The 16,795-nt window shown below is 36.9% G+C and overlaps 3 protein-coding genes across 3 annotated transcripts; 1 reads left to right on the forward strand and 2 right to left on the reverse strand.

The window, feature by feature from the left end:
• Positions 1–750: 750 nt before the first annotated feature.
• On the reverse strand, positions 751–7,555 carry LOC119983791 (integrin-linked protein kinase 1-like). The gene is made up of 13 exons (XM_038827518.1): positions 7,280–7,555; positions 7,084–7,138; positions 6,104–6,340; positions 5,862–5,936; positions 4,991–5,071; positions 4,713–4,807; positions 4,134–4,254; positions 3,943–4,022; positions 3,072–3,134; positions 2,774–2,886; positions 2,600–2,685; positions 2,284–2,402; positions 751–1,118 (listed from the first exon to the last, which is right to left on the reverse strand). Exons 2-13 carry the CDS (start codon positions 7,117–7,119, stop codon positions 980–982), a joined length of 1,245 nt encoding a protein of 414 aa, XP_038683446.1. The 5' UTR covers positions 7,120–7,138; positions 7,280–7,555; the 3' UTR covers positions 751–979.
• A 1,041-nt stretch (positions 7,556–8,596) lies between these two features.
• On the forward strand, positions 8,597–10,623 carry LOC119983268. Its single transcript, XM_038826926.1, has 2 exons — positions 8,597–8,881; positions 9,992–10,623. The coding sequence occupies exons 1-2, from the start codon at positions 8,614–8,616 to the stop codon at positions 10,237–10,239; spliced, it is 516 nt and encodes a 171-aa protein (XP_038682854.1). The 5' UTR covers positions 8,597–8,613; the 3' UTR covers positions 10,240–10,623.
• Positions 10,624–12,608: 1,985 nt separating this feature from the next.
• On the reverse strand, positions 12,609–15,286 carry LOC119984830 (F-box/kelch-repeat protein SKIP4). Its single transcript, XM_038828954.1, is given in 3 exon segments — positions 12,609–13,292; positions 14,044–14,179; positions 14,182–15,286. Coding segments are annotated over 3 exon segments (1,071 nt in total). The 5' UTR covers positions 14,486–15,286; the 3' UTR covers positions 12,609–12,661.
• Between the last annotated feature and the right edge of the window lie 1,509 nt (positions 15,287–16,795).

Here is a 16,795-nt window from a genome sequence, read left to right on the forward strand (position 1 = left end):
AGGGACTGAAGGTGATGTAGAAGTCAAGAAAATATAATACAATGTACTTATATAATACAATGTACTTACTCTTTATAGCTCTTTGTTTCACCATTTTGATTTGTTTCCCCTATTCTTAACAGTCCAAAGAGAGCGACGAAGATGGTCGTGTGAATAAGTAGATTTTCTGAAAGTGATAGGAACAAATCTACATAGATCGAACCAATGCTTCTTTGATAATGAAGACAAATCGAAGTTGATGATTGCAAGAATCGACGGTTGTAGCAACGTCGGTTGCAAAATCTATAGTGTAGAAGAGGCTGTAGTTGTTGCATAACGATAGGTGTATGCTCGTACGAGACTAACAAAGGAGAAGGTACATATATGTTCGGGAATTTTAGTCGCTTAATAACAATTGTTCTTTTCTTACTGTTGTTCTCACTTTTCCTTCTTCGAACATGAAAGTTCCATATTATCCTTTTCTTTAATTTCTCATTTTTTTAATATCTTTTTCGACCCTAGTTATGTCTCTATAATAGAAGAGAAGAGAGGAGAAAGGTAAGACAGTAAGAATTCATTATATATTTATGTGACATGTTAGATATATAACAGCTTGATTCATCAGATGTATAACCAATAAACCAACGACAACAATGGACTACAGAGCATGCATGCGAACAACATTGGAGAATACATCCATTTGCAACGGGAAAGGGAAAATTAAGGGTAAAGGGAACGGGAACAGAAACGGGAATATAATGAGAATGTGAATGAAATATACGCGTTTGGTAACATTGAGAATAGTCGATAGAAACTATTTGATTTGCAAGAATGCGTATGAAAATACATCCATTGCTTAGTACCTCAACATGGTCTCCTATAAGAAGTACGAACCTCAATGGTTCCTTTTCTGTTCCAGACTTGCCAATCCAACAATCCAAAAAATAAAACACAAAGCATAGAATGAGGGCACTTTGATGCAGCCTTCGGACTTGCCCCGTTAAAAAAGTTGCAGCCAGCCACAGCAGCCCACTTCTTTCGTATTTTGCAGACTTTCTTGTATAATCTCTAGTTGTGAAATTATCTCTTCGAAGGTAGGGCGGTAGTTGGGATTCTTGTGCCAGCATTCTCGAAGAAGCCTAAACCAAGCAAATCAAGCATTGTTATGACTTACATGTAATGTGCATGAAAGGTCTAGTTTTATAAGAAAGTCATAAACACGAAATAATCTTATACGGAGTCACTGTAAATTTTGAATATCCACAAGAACAGTTGTGACGATACACAGGATAAAAGGTAACTAACAAAATATAGTGAACAAAAATCCATGGTTAACCATGATCTTCCTTGGAAAATCATTGTTCTGGAGAAATAGCAGTCCCAAACACTCTCAACTCAAGTCTACCTTTCTACCCAACACCAGGAAAAGAAAAAGAAATGGAAAGGCCTGCCAAACTCATGGAAGGCTTTCATTATCACTACCGAATCATCGTCATCATCCAAGCCTTTATCTTAAAAGTTTGGGGTTGGCTACTTGAGTTTATGAGAAAATCAACGGGAACCCATTACGTGCACTCGTTCCTGCCATTCATTTTTATCTAAAGATCATACTTTCATCAAATCCTATTGAATCCATATACTTTTTTACTACTTCAAGCCATGTCTTTTTGGGTCTTCCAATTCACTTCCTACTCTCTCGATCCTCCTATACAATTCTCTTGCAGCCTTACCGCTATCTCTACGTTGTACATGCCCATATCATATTAAAAAATTGTCTCGCAACTTACCTTCAGTTGGTCGTTACTCTTACCTTAGATCTAATAATCTCATTTCTTATCCTATCTTTCCTCGTGTGGCCACATATCCAATGAGATATTCGCATTTCTGCTACATGCATTTTTTGGATATGTTGTCTCTTAATAGCTCAACACTCAAACTCATACATCATCGCGGGTCGTATAACTGACCTATAAAATTTTCTATTCAACCTTAAAGGAATCCTTCGATCGCATAAACCCTAAATGAACTCCTCCACTTTATCCACCCATTTTTAATCCTATTAATGTCTCTGTCATCTTGGAAAATCAAGCCAAGATATTTAAAACCTTACTTTTTGTTACTTCTCTTCCGTCTAATTCAATTATTTGTTCCTTCCGTTATCTGCTCTTATAAACCTTAGACAATGCACTTTTTTTTTAGTTTGAACACTTAACCAGAGACATGTGTTAAAAGAATGGAAATCAATATATTTGTTCTGTTTATAATCAAAATAGAAAAGAAGAAAAGTTGTCCAAGAGAACTAACGTCTTAATAGATTCAGGGTACACAAATGAGGAGAGAGGTGGTCGCAAATCTTCATAGGCTCGCTTGTCCGCAACTTGCTCCGGAGCTTGTGCCCGGTTTGATGGTCCCCCATGGAACATCTATAAGGAAAAGAAAACCACAAATGAGTAACCAAAACAATCTGAATTGATTTGTTTCTGGACAGAATTCAATCAAATTCTAGAAGATAAATGTGTCTAACGGCTTGTTTATAACATAAAACAGGTATGAGTCATGGAAATTAGTGACAAAGAGTTTGTCATCAGATTCGGAAAAGAAATTCCGAGTTTTAACTGACCTCATGTACTATTAGAGCAAAGGAAAAGACATCAACACTCTTCCCATATGACTCTCGACGATAAACTTCAGGTGCCATATAACGATCTGGCAAGTGTTAAAAAAATAGATCCTAATAAACATTATAATGGTATAAATCCTTTATTTCAACATTCTACAGTACGAAATATCTTACATGAACCTGTTCCTCCAGTCATCTTATAACCAAGTGCATCTTTTTCCTGTGCAATTTTGCTCAAGCCAAAGTCTGTAACTTTAAGCCGCCCTGATTGATCTTGCAATACATTCCTGTCAGGAAGAAGTTTTGAGAATTTTTTTCCAAATTTGTCCAATTACCTGCTCATACAGTCATACTCCCAAAGATAGATAGGAAATGGACAGGCTTACGGGAACCGGATTATGGTTTTGACTTGCAAATAAATGCAATAAACTTGGTTGTGATTCGAAAGATCCAGACATCCAGACTAGAATACCTTGGCGTCAGATCCCGATGTATAATAGCATGTGGTTTATGCTGATGTAGATAATTCATGCCTCTGCAATTTTTAAGGAACCAGACAAGAAAGAAGTTTGAGCAAGGTACGTATGGTTATGGATCCACAACATTTAAGTAAAAGTGGCAGTGATCGACCGTGTTAAATGTAATTGGAATGATAACTACAATTCACTTGTTAGGTCACTGACAACTTTGACATTTCGAGAACTTTACGTTAAGAATTGACAATATAGTAGTCAGAGTTCCAAAAAAAATTAGTTCAGTTCATCTAAGACCTAATCCCACCTATTTGAATAACATCGCTGAATCTTGACAACAATATATAAGTAATTCAAGAATGCATAAAAGAAACAAAAGGAAAAGGTGTAACTCACTTAATAAAAATATTAGTTATATTCAGAGTGAACATCAATAATGGCTAGTCTTTCAGATTCATCGCTTCCCTATATTCTAGTTGCCTTATTTCATGAAAATGCGTGTAAGTTTATTAGGAAGCATAAGACCATGGGCATATGATCAAAGATAAAACATCAAAACATGATGGCTCCTAATATAGTTTCCATGGACCGTAAACTCTTATTATTGACACATTATGGCTAGACAAGAAAAAAGTTATGGGAACCATGAAATTTCAAAATCAATATATACAGTAGGATCCAAAGTAAACTCTTGCATTGAAATTTCAATATGAATATCTATTCAATAGCTCTTATGTGTATTTACTCATAAAAAAAGAAGGAAAATAGATACACACATGAGCTGTTGAAAAAGATAAGAAAGTCTCATCTGACATGTTTGATTAAACTCTAGCAGTCTAGCATATAGTTGCAAATGTGTTAAATATATACCTTGCAATATCTAAGGCATAAGCAACTGCTGTTGCAGAGTCAAGTCTTCCTTTCCTTTTCAATGTATCATACAAACTTCCCTAGCACAGTAACATTGAACAATATCTTACTTTTTTTTTTCACAACTCACAATATCTAAGTAAATGGATTATGAAAGACTTTATTAACCATGAGTCAAAATGAAAACTCACATTGCGAAGATATTCAGTGAGAAACATTAAACGGTCAGAATGCTTTAAAACACCAAGAAACTGCACTATGTTAGGGTGGCGCAACTTCTGCCACAAAGCTAGTTCATCCAGAAAGGTTTTCCTGTGAAATAGTCAATATTTCATAACAAAATGGTAAAAAATTGTCAAGTATGATTATATTTAATGATGGAGCTACAAAGCTCATGAATATTTTAAAAATTGAATTACTTGTTTAAACTTTTTCCCTCCAAGAGGGACAAGGAGGATAAAAAATTTAGTCGATGTGTACAATATTTTCAATTATTTGCCTGTATTCTTAACTCAAACTAGATACTAAGCTCAACTAATCAGACTCCGTTATCCAATTTTTAGTTCACTTATCCCTGAATTAGTTCTTTCATTTATTTCTTCGCTTTTTTCTTGAACTAGTGGCTATAACTGCTACTAAAAGAAAATTTTCTAAAGTAAATAAAGGGTGACAACTTCATATAATTAACCCAAAATTCCTGCCCTAATTAAGAAAACATACAAACAACTACTAACACACAGTCACACAAACATATATACACAAGAACTCACTTCACGTTAGGATTCGAGGCTATGGAGGAGCGAATTGTCTTTGCTGCAACTTCAGTGCCTCTCCATTTCACCAAATAGACTTCACCATATGCTCCCTATAAGATTTGAAATTAGAATAATATAGGAGCTATTATTACTGGAAAAACATCATGATGTTTAAAGACACCACCGGAAAAGATTGAATATCTCAACAGAACTTCCTTGTACTAAAAATTGTGGTGCCAAAGTGGGTTTGAGTCTCCTCACTTTGCCAAAAAATTTGAGTTTGGAAGACATACTTCCCCAATAAGTGTTGCATTGTCCATGTCCACTTCAGTGTGATCAATCTCACAGCATGGATTTTGTGAATCAAGCCCAACCTATCCACCAAACAAAATGGTGTAAGTATCAGATTTGACCAATGAACCCTACATGACAGTGGGTTGTTCCCCATATTCTAGTATGAATCTGAGAACTAATAGCATAATCTAAACTCTATTGTCTACATTTGCCATAAAGCATCTAATCTTCGGACTTGTAAATGATCATTTGACACATCATAATAATATCAATCAGCATTCATGGTTAAAGGATCAATGGTGAAATAAGAACAAACAATACATGCACCATTATAAGTTTTAACAAAAACAATAATTGCTTTTAGCCATAGCAACTCCTTTAACTCAGAATGGAGACGTGGCTATATAGATCTCTTCAGATGAGTTTACCAAATTTTAAGTTAGTAATTCTGCCTTTGCTTCACCTGTATAAGAGAAAAAACCAAGCAAGGAAAAAAATTTATGTCCCGCAACAAATTTTTTTTTAATCCATTTCAACAGTAAGTTCCCAAGATTATAAATTAAATGTAAGGTGTTCAGATAAAGCCAAGCAAGGAAATATTGCGTCCTACGGCAAAAAAATTTAATGCATTTCAACAGTAAGTTATCAAGATTATACATTACATGCTAGGCATTTTTGAGTAATATAAGATGATACATCTTAAAGTTGGGGCATAATTGCCAGTATGTAAGAGTAGCATAAAAGTAATAGGACTATTTTTAATTAAATTACCGATTAGTAAAGGTGAGAATATAATCACGCCAGAAGATCTTCAAAACCCATTGTAATAGAAGAAATAATGTAGTTTTATATGCAAATAAAGTAAACTACCGGATCCATTCCACCCCAATTTTCCAGTATCTTGCATGTCTCTTCATGGTGAAAGCTACGAGCATCTGATAATGGCTGTAAATAAAATCACAAGAAACACAATAACTTGATATTTAGAACTCAAGTATCTGCAACTACGGCGATCACTGTAGAACCATGTTGTCAAGAACATTGTTTGAAGAATTAAACATAACTGCAGTCCCCGTGGAAAAGTGAGAATTGTCATTTTAATGAAAACTTACAGTTCGACCCCAGCGATCCGTGGAGTTCACATTAGCTCCTTTCTCAAGAAGCAGTAGCACAATCTCGACACAGCCTTCAGAAGATGCTAAATGAAGAGCTGTTCTCTTATCATAGTCAGCAAGATTGGGTTCTACACCTTTTGCTAACTCCTGTATGACCCCTGCCTTGTCGCCTTTACTGGAGCAATGAAGAAGTCGATAAGGAACTTCTATATCAGTAATTTGTGGCTGTACTCTCTGAAATAATTTGAACTTGAATCATTCATTGCGATACAAGGATATAATTGAACTTGAATCATTCATTGCGATACAAGGATAAAAGATAGGGTATAACATGTAAACAAAATTTGAAGCCGATGCCCTCATGTGTTAAAAGCATCTCAACACACTTTTGTCCACTTAACCTTTCAATTCCTCAGTAGGTGGTGCTCATTCTTTCTTTTTTCTTTCTTCTAACGTTTTGTTCTCTGCGTCATGCATTATTTCCAAGATACTGTGTAAGCTCAGACACATTAAAAGCCTTATCATGTTTCCAGATTGATTAATCAGAAACTTTGCGTACAGCCACTTCCACATCAATCAAAGTTCATGCCAATTACCCCAACCTAATGACACATAAGTTATTTTACATTTTCATGTAAACATAAATTATATAGCAACTTCAAGTCCTCCATTTGCACAGAACTTATGGATAAATCTCAGAACTTCTCCTCTTTATCTATTCAGAAATTAACTTCTTGATTGGCCATGATAGGAATTTATCCATGCCTATATGAACAATTCAAGCCTTGTTCATTCAGTAGGAAGATAAGGGACATATTAGAGGCAAACCCAAAAACATGATCAAGAACATCATCCTATAAAAAAAAACCCATGCCAAAAATTTCTATACAAGTTCTAAGATAGCATAATTTAATCAGCCCCTTTAATCAACTGCCAATACCCATTAAAGGAAAAGAAATTAACGAAACATATGGTACCTTGGAAGGAGTTGATGGAGGTGTCAATTTTTCCATGAATCGGAGAAAGGTAACGCTGAAAGAAGAAAAATTAAAGAAATATACAGAATTAATAGACTGAAATCAGCATGACAGCATAAACAACAACAACAATATTATTAATACTAATGTGTGAAGTTGTGAAGGAAGCTGATAGTGGACCCGCTGACAGTATTACCCTGTAAATGAAGTAGCAAGAATACAAATTTGTCTTCATGGTTTCCGGTGACACCGAGGTCTGATTTATCTTGTCCTGTCTCTCTTGCAGGATTTAGACCGGAAAATATCAGTAACATTGAATTTTTCGCCTCCATTGATTGGATCACGATTCGCGTAGCCTGTTTGGTTGCTGAGAAAACCAAGCAAGAAAACTGCACAACTGTAAGTTTGGGAGGGCTTAATTGGCGGGGTTTTCACTTTTCAGGATTCAGGTTTGTCCCCCAGAGCTCGATGCTTGAAGAGTGGAAACTCAAGCCGGATGACGACGTTTGGCTGTTATATTTGGATTGTTTCGGTCCTGGTCAAACGGGCGAGTAAGATCCGAGTAGAGCCAAACCGGGCCCCGGTGTCCACATCCAAAGTTGGCCCAAAAACACAAAGAAATTCCGAAAGATCAATTTTATTTGCACCCTAATTTTTGCTAAGTACACCCCAAAATCAACAAAAAACCCTCATCTATACACACCCCTGTCTGACCCTACCGTTTCCTTCCACATTCTCTCTTTCTCCTTCGTTTCCCTCATCTCTCTCACTTGTACAGCTTCTCTTGCAGGAGATGCGACCAAACCAGACCTTGCATTTCAGGTGAGATAGGGTGGGGGCTTCATGATGCCTTGAGGTTGGCGATCTCCGATGAAGAATTGGAGAGATGCGAAGGGCTGATGACAATGAATGCAAGTTTCCCTGCATGTGGCTCGTCTGTGAGAACTTCTTCGGATTTGCGTGAACTAGTGGACCGATCACTAAGTGGGGATGCTCCCTCCAACATGAGCGAACGTTTTCGAAACTCGTTAAGAATGGGCGCCACTATCCCAGCTCAGATCCAGCCATGTTCTCTTGATCATGTCCCCTTCCCAATAGTTGTACCTTCCCAACAGATGAAGACTTGAGTAGCAGCGCCATCTCCATGGAGATGAAGGTGGAGATCATGGCGGAAGAGACTAGGAGGAGATGGTGAGAGCGGTGGCTTGTTCAGGCTAGGGTTAATAAACAAGATCAATTATTTTGTTTTTTTGTCTTTTAATTTTGTTTAATCTCAACCATTGATGAGATCCAACTGTTAAAATTATGGGGTGTAGTTTGTAAAACTTGATGAAAATAGAAAATGGGGTGAACTCATAATTATTTTATTTTTCACTAGGGTTTATTTAGATTGGGGTGTACTCAGTAAATAATGGGGTGTAAATAAGGTTGATCATTCCGAAATTCAAAAGCCCTAACGTCAATTCCCCTCCAAAAACCTTCGAAAAACCCACTCTCCTTAAAGCTCTGCAACCTCGATCCGACTTTGCAATGGCGTTGAACCAGAAGGCCCCAGTCGATATTCGGATCTCCCAGCTCGGACCAGGAAGGCCCGAAGCCGAGGCTGAAGAAGAAGAAGATGAAGAGCACCTGGAGAAGCTGGAATCTGATGTCAAGCACATGGCAAAGAAAATTCTCAAGTACAGGGATAATCTTCCGGAACAGCTCAAGTCCACCTTTACTCCGGTTCTCTCTACCCAGCGTTCAGTTTCGATGGGCATTGATTCAGAGGCCTTTACGTCTGGTGGCAACCGGAGAGGTTCATTTGTTTTGGTTTCTAGGGTTTGTATCTTTACGCGTTTTGTGCTGCATTAGTCTATCTAGTGGCTATATTTGGATGCTGAGGAAAGGCTTTTGCTTGATTAATGCCACTGATAAAATTAGGGGAAAATCGGTTGCATTTTGTTTCTATTTAAGGTTTCTTGGGAGCTCTGATTCTGAAGTTGGTTTTCTGGCGGAGAGATTGGGGGATGGAGTCTTGTGAAAGGAGCTTTTAAATATCAACTTAATTGAAACATAAGGAAACTAGGGGAGGTACAGGGTTGGGAAGGAAGGAGACTTATTTCTCCTTGTTATACTGTAAAAGTACCGTTCCCATCCAATTGTTGAGAAAAGGAGGAAAGAATTGCACATATAAGCAAATCAAGTTGAGATTTTAATTTTACCCTCTAAAACAGACAATTTAATACTGTTTTCCACGGTATATTAGTCACAAAAATATTACTATCCAACCTTAGCTCCCCCTTGACATCCCTCTCCTCCTTCCTCTCTGCACTTGCAAACAGGTTGAGTTCAGTTTCATGATTCTTTTCTTGTTTTGGATGAGAAAGAATTGCACATAGAAGATAATTAAGTTGAGATTATAAGTTTACCCTCTAAAATAGACAACTTAGTACTGTTTTTTGTGGGATCTTAGTCGCACAGATGTACTATCATACTTACCTCCCCCCATGAAAGCCCTCTTATCCTCTCCCCTCTAGACTTGCATACAGGTTAAGTTCAGTTTCATGATTCTATACTGGTTTTGGATGAGCTCTTCTTTTCTTTTTTTATCCCCGTGTTAACAGAAATGATAATTTTTCGTTTTACTGTAATTTTCTTCTTTCTACAGTTCCAAAACAAATATTTTACAAAGAAGCTTTGATGCAATGCTTTTAGTTTTCCTTTAAGCTGATGTTTGTTGGTGTTTTTTGCTAAGCAATTTCCATGTGATGCATTGGAGTTTTATCCTCCCTTTTACGTCACCTTCATTGCCCATTTACCTCCTACATTTATTCGACAAGAAACATCCAGAACCTTAGTCAGTTTGTCCCTTTCAATTTACTTTTTCTGTTGAAACTTAGGTGTTGTCCGTGGTTTTATTTGACAGATTCAGGACCGGATAAAGTTAGTAGAAGGGTGGCAGCAGAAGCGGAACAAAAGAATACTTTGAAAATAAGTTTCCTAAAGGATAAAATTTCAAGTAATGTCTCGACTATGCCTAACCTACTGAAAAGGATGAATGATTGTATCTCTAGGATTGAAAAACTAGATTCATACGATGGAATCGTACATCATGCATTTAAAAGGAAAAGGACGTTGAAACAGCTCAACTCGTGCTCGCTTGATGTTAACTAGGGTAAAGGGTAAACAACTCTTGTGCACTAGGCTTCCACAGTGAACGAGGCTGGGGACATGTAGAACTTGCCCCCCAGATAATATGTGGTGAGGCCGTTTTTGGGAATTGACGTTGCAACCTTTAAATTGCACCCCTGCAACTCTACTATTGGTTTACATGCTCACTTAATGTTAATTATCTGGTGTTAATACGAAGAGGAGTTAGTGTGTCTTTTGGTTGAGACATTTGGAGCGTATCTTTCTATACAATACTGGATGTGGAAGTTATCGTAGTATCGTAATCACTGGGAAAGAATGTGGTTTGATTTTGATATGTCTTGTAATTTGTTTAAGTTTCTCAAGTAGCAAAAGCTTTACCAATCTGATACATTTTTATAGCCTTGATAAAAGAAAGATGTTATTATGCAATATTGCATGTTGTGATTATGCTTTACCTTGTGAGTTTTTTTCCAAAGCATGATTGTTTGTTTCCCTATGTACATATTCCGTTTGGTTGAGCGTATACACTAGCTTATAAGCTAGCATAGATGCTACTGTAAATTGTTTTACCAAACGCATCATATATACGCTAGCATAAGCGTGAGCATATATGTTCAAAAAATATAAGTTACATCGATGAGATTATTTTGAAAATAAGTTAGACCTACGAGATTATTTTGAAAATATGCTAGCATATGGTAAAATTATCAAGTAGCTTTAAAAGTACCACCAAACATCCTGCTTAGTTGATACTTTATGAATTGGTTTATTTTTGACAATGATAAGCTAACTTATTTTGTCAAATAGAAACTTTACCGAACAGACCAAAAATTAGCATTAGTATTGGTTGTTACAATTTAAGCGTTTGGGATTGATAAGTTATGCCTTCTATTGTACAATGGCCATAACTTAAAACATCATGACTTATCAGAGTACCACAAACAATATACTAATGTCTTAGTTTTTTGTTGTGAATTTCATCGAAAAAATGCTTGATATTATCATCTGCTTATGATTCAAGCATTGAATACTATCAAGCACTTGCTCGGTGCCATCTCAATGCGACTTTGGCTCACATATTGACATCTTTTCTGTAAACCGAAAGGGTCTTGCTTGACGTTGTTGAATTGAAGTCATTCTTACGGGGTAGTTTTCTCGATATTAGATTCAATTTAGTTATACAATGAAATCCAACTAGAAACTCCAAATCGACAGTCTTGAGCCAAAATGTATGTTACATAACATGAGATCCCTCTCATTGTTCCGTCACTAGGCCTACCAGACCGAACTAAGATAGCAGCAGAAACAGACTTACAAGACATTACCTATGGTTGTCGCAACACAGGATGCAACTCTTATAACCTTTTAGACATTAAGGAACTAACATTTCATTTGTTTTCATGTAAGATTATCTGCAGAGAATAGATATACTGTGTTTGATAACACATAGATTTCAACGTCTAACATAAAGTGTTTTTGTACAAATGCACCCAAATTGAATATCATATTCAAGATATTACAAATAATTTGATTTCAGTATTATGTAGGGTTTCAGATCCGAAAGAAGGCAGGAACGAGATCATAAAGAGCCCGTTTGGTGAACAATATTTGTAGACAATATATGCTATTAAGACAATATATTATAGTGGTCAACCAACAGTAATATTGGGGCTCAAATTTCAAGACAATTTGACAACAATATAATTGTCATTTTCAAATTGTTGCTAAATGGACAATTTCAAGACAATTCTCTACCATTTGATATGTTCTACCCTAAATACCCTAAGCTTTTCAATGTTCTGCCCTAAATAGCCTCAAGTTCTTCTTACCATTCTCTCTCTTTCTCTTTGAAAACTTCTCCGGCGACGACACAAAGCTACACCAGGGACCTCGAGAAGTGAACACTCTAGCCATGGGTCTCAACATAGAACAATCAGAGACGAAAAAGGAGAGGGTCGGTGCTGGTTTGGTCGCCAAATTTTAATTGGGAGTTGAGTGAGTTCATGCCGAGGAATTCATCATCATCCACCGGAGAGCACAATTCCAATGTAGAGGAAAGATGACGTGTAAAGTAGAGGAGAAATTGGATGCTAAGCGACAGTGGAAAAATAATGCGATTTTTATTTTTATTTAAAATAAAAACTAATAATGAATTATGAAAATTCAATAATAATGAATTATGAAATTTTTTAGTTTGAATTGAATAATATAGTGAACGAAATTTTCAAAAAAAAATCTTCAAATTTTTAGTTTGTTATTTATTTTATTATTTATTTGGATTTGTTACAACTTTAATGCATAATACCCCTGTAGTAATTTGTTACAACAATTTTAACATCAATATGCTACCATAAAAAATACAACCAAACACCTACTAGCATTTCAGGAACCATATCTGCTATCATTTCTTACCAGCATATATTGTCTACAATATATGTCACTGTCAAAGTTGTCTGCCAAACGGACCCAAAGCTAGACATTTGCAGCTAATTACATCAAGATCATCATCAGAAGACAATTTAGGTATGGAGGAGCTCAACATAACTCCATCTCCATTCATGCTCCTAGCAGCACCAACATCAAACACCACTGTGTTGAGCCCCTTTCCCACAACAAAAATTGTCTTTCCTATAGCTACAAGTTGGCAGAGTGGTCTTGTAAGTAGTGAGGACAGCCTCCCCACCAACAACCCTTCCCTCGACTCTTTCTGCCACATCATCAACCTGGTCCCTAAACTTTGATCCAACACATATAGGGTCCCGTCTATAACAACTGTTGGACCCTGCCAACCAGAAGTCATCTCAGAATCTACACGCTTCCATATGCCACTTGATGATTCATACACAACTGCATAGACAGGAGAGTTTATGGAAGAAGAGATGCCGCAAATGTATATCTTCTCGTCCATAACTATAGAATCTCCAATTTCAGAAACAATTTTAGGATCTAAATGAGATGTCCATTTGTTTGTGCAAGGGTTATAAGTGTCCCATGAATATGGATCGCTTGATTTTGTGCCTATTCCACCGACTGCATACAGTTTTTCACACAAAACTTGGCAAGCAAAGAAGCACCTAAATGCATTGAACCATAGATATCAATTTCAATTAACGGAACAAAAACAACATTCAAAATAGTGAAGAAACATGCCATTGCATGCTAAAATGGGGATAAGTGACTCAACAATTTATAGTCAACTATCCAAGGTCTATGTGCCTGTACCCGACCCCGCCCATTGCGGGAACTTTGTACATGGGAGTTGTTTACCTATGCCAGAGGCTATAATGGCATATGAAATATATACTTCACTAAATCTTTTGAGGTGTAGCAATTCAAATAGATGCAAACAAGATCTTACGTAGCACCCAGCACCCTAATAAAAAAAACAATACTAATATCCAGTCCAAAGAACAAGAGTGACAAACACTTACGTATTTATCCGTAGATTCCGCAAGGTGTCTGGCCTGATGGCAGGAAATGAGAAAATATAAACTCTTGGCATTGCCAGAGATATTAGCAAATGCATCACCTAAATGAGTTTAACTCCTTCAAAGTAGAATAGATATTCAAATGACCCAAAATGAACAAACAAAAAAGGCAAACCCAATAAAGAAATTATAAGATTGGTGTGCATGATGCAGATGAAGTGGAAACAGCTGCTTATGTTCCCCTCTAGAGACCCCGTACAAGTTGAGTGACGATATTAGGAAGAGGACATTAAAAAGAAATTAATCATGATCAAATTAACTTTAACTTTCTATTTAGCTTATCAGTGCATAATTCGAGCTAGTAATTTCGATGAAGAATGTGAGGAAGGAGTATTACCTTGGAGTTGACAAGGAAGCAACTTCAGACCAAGTATTTGTGGTTGCATCATAGCAGTAGACTTCATCAGTAGCATCTTCCAACCAACTACAGCCACCCAACAAGTAAATCTTTTTTCCAATTGTTTGAAATCCATGCCTTTTCTCTTTATACAAAGAGGTGGAAGCCCATCAATGAGCCGCCAACACCTTCTTAATGAACTGGGATCCAATACATAGCAACAAACTCGTCGAAAACTCTTTAGACACAACGCATAAATCCAAGTCTCATCCAAATTATGCTTTCTACGATAAGCATGCCACTCGTCATTGCACACCAAGTCTGTCCATCGCTTGGAAACACACTTCAGGATTGTATGGTACCTACGCGGTACTCTTGCCAAGCATGAAAGAGCAATGTCATCCGAATAACCTGATATTAGAGAAGCTCGATTTATTTCCATTTTGAGTGATACCTTTTGACAACCTCTCCTCGCACCCAACGACAATGCCACCAACAAATTAGTGCGTTTAAGGTTAAGAGAAAAGGTGAAAACAAAATGGTAAGATACTCAAAAATGAAATTTTAATCCTTATCTTGAAAAGCAACAACAAAAGTGTCTTCCCATAAGGAGTGTTGTAGATTTGAATATCACATTTCTAAATTTTTTGATGGTACCTATTCAGGATTTGGAGCATCGAATCAAAGCTAACCCTTCCAGAGTAAACTTATCTAGATGATATTTACATTTGCCCCAAATTTGAGCATCTCAGTGAAATTCACAATTACCTTCTTTCGATCAATGAGATATAGATCACTTCATTTTCTATCACATAACCATTAAGTGGTCCATACAAAATCCCCACGCAAAATTATCTGCCCTAATCCTGATCCTACCAACTATTATTTTTCACTTAAATTAGGTTTGCAAATAAACATGGAGGAGAAACAATAAACAACTCAATCAGTCATGGAAAAAGATATAACCTCTCCAAATTTCTGTTAAGATCCAACAAACCAATCAAACGAAATCAAACACATAAACCCAATTAAGTTAATGTCAAATTGTAGCTTCCCAGCTGCAAAAGAAAAGGTACCCTGACAGAAGAATCCGAGTCCCCTCAAATAATTAAAAACCCAAAGCTACATTTTTTTTCTTGAGCAAAAAGATGAAGCTAAAAGTATATTCAGAACAAATACCACGAAAGAAGAAGAGAAATCACTACCTGTAATGATCATTTCAATCAGTAAGAACTAGAAAACAATCAAAGGAGATGCAGAGGGAAAGAAAAATCGATTTTGGGTAGAAATGCAAATTATAAGACAAAAGGGCCCTGACACGGTTTAAGGAATTTTGTTGGAGGATTCTTATTGGCCAAGACCATAACTAATCAATAACCCAGTAGTTTTTTTTTTTAGGAAACACTTCTATTTATTTATTATGTATATAGAGGTGTAATGTGGGTCGGGGTTCGGCACGATCCACATGGTGGTCTGTTGACCTGAGGTTGTGCTGGCCTATACGTTTAATTTCACAGGCCGAGCCTAGATATCCCAATCCAGCATATCCCGTGAGGGCTATATGAGTGGGCCTAGCACGACTCATAAGATTATTTGTTTTAAAGTAAGGTCAAAGGGATGTAACATGGAGTTGATATTGGCACCCCAAAAATGTTATATGCATTCCCTGTCAGAGAAAATAACAAAAGTTTTCGATATACGTGTAAAACATTAAGTTATTCAATTATTTGTTTTAAATTTTGATATGTGTGCAATGTTTTTAACGTGTAAAGAATTTGTCATTTAAGTGTCATGTCATTTTTGTTGTTTGGTTGCCTAAAACCATATATGGTTAGTTCACAATATATTGTGCCCAAAAAAGGGGCAGCAAACGAGGGTTATTCATTACATTATTGATATTTCAAACTGTATAATGGCTAGCCAATAATTAACACACACTGTATAATGGCCAGCCAGTTTTTCATTAAACAGGCATGATTCAACTGCAAAACAGAAAAGTAGTGTGGAGAACTAGTCAGAATTGTGCCAGTAGGGCTCCCAGCGCAAGAGGACGAAGAAGGTCGAGAGCGGGCTGTTTCTTACTTACTTAACTTAAGTCGAGTCATGTTACCTGCCGAGAAGAACTACACTCCAATGGAGAACCTCTCACTTGTCTTCGCCTATCAGAAGCTTTGTCATTATATGCTCAGCCACACCGTGCGACTGAGGGTTAAAACCAACCACCTATTAACGAAGCCCATGCTTACCGGGAGGCTCCTGGCTGCTCTTGCTGGCCGAGTTCGATATCAAAAGTGAGCAGCGTCAAGCCATCAAGGGTCAGGTCGCTGACTGGGTATTCGGCTAACCAGTAAGCGATGGCCTGACCCCCATCATCGACGAGCTTCGTTCAATAACTTAATACTTAAATTATTGGGTTTGGGGGAGCTCCAATTCCCATCTGCTCCAATTACATCCAATTTTCATCTAACGGTCATGTGAATGACATCACATCAATTTTAATTATTAGCACGACACGACTTCCCAATTCCCACCTATAAAGAGAAACCAACCTAAAACAGATTTTTTAAAAAAAATCACCATATGCTCCATCAAAATCAAAGATCCAAGACTAATATGAGGATTTGTTGATGCGGGCATCTCCCGTTTTGAACAAAAAATGTAGGGCATGTCCCATTTTGTTGGAGATATGTCTAACATTTCATTTATGCAGGCATATCCCGTTTTGATGGAGATGAAGTGTGGCTGACGAGAG

The sequence above is a fragment of the Tripterygium wilfordii genome, chromosome 18 (assembly GCF_013401445.1).
Source record: "Tripterygium wilfordii isolate XIE 37 chromosome 18, ASM1340144v1, whole genome shotgun sequence".
Lineage (NCBI taxonomy): Eukaryota > Viridiplantae > Streptophyta > Magnoliopsida > Celastrales > Celastraceae > Tripterygium > Tripterygium wilfordii.

What these genes read in the sequence shown, in the direction of transcription:
- LOC119983791 (XM_038827518.1), bottom strand. Translation starts at nt 7,119, where the DNA reads ATGGAAAAATTGACACCTCCATCAACTCCTTCCAAG. An exon ending in CGGATCGCTGGGGTCGAACT is followed by an intron (nt 5,937 to 6,103) that starts GTAAGTTTTCAT and finishes TTTTATTTACAG; the next exon opens with CCATTATCAGATGCTCGTAG. An exon ending in ATGCAACACTTATTGGGGAA is followed by an intron (nt 4,808 to 4,990) that starts GTATGTCTTCCA and finishes CAAATCTTATAG; the next exon opens with GGAGCATATGGTGAAGTCTA.
- LOC119983268 (XM_038826926.1), top strand. Translation starts at nt 8,614, where the DNA reads ATGGCGTTGAACCAGAAGGCCCCAGTCGATATTCGGATCTCCCAGCTC. An exon ending in GTCTGGTGGCAACCGGAGAG is followed by an intron (nt 8,882 to 9,991) that starts GTTCATTTGTTT and finishes TTTATTTGACAG; the next exon opens with ATTCAGGACCGGATAAAGTT.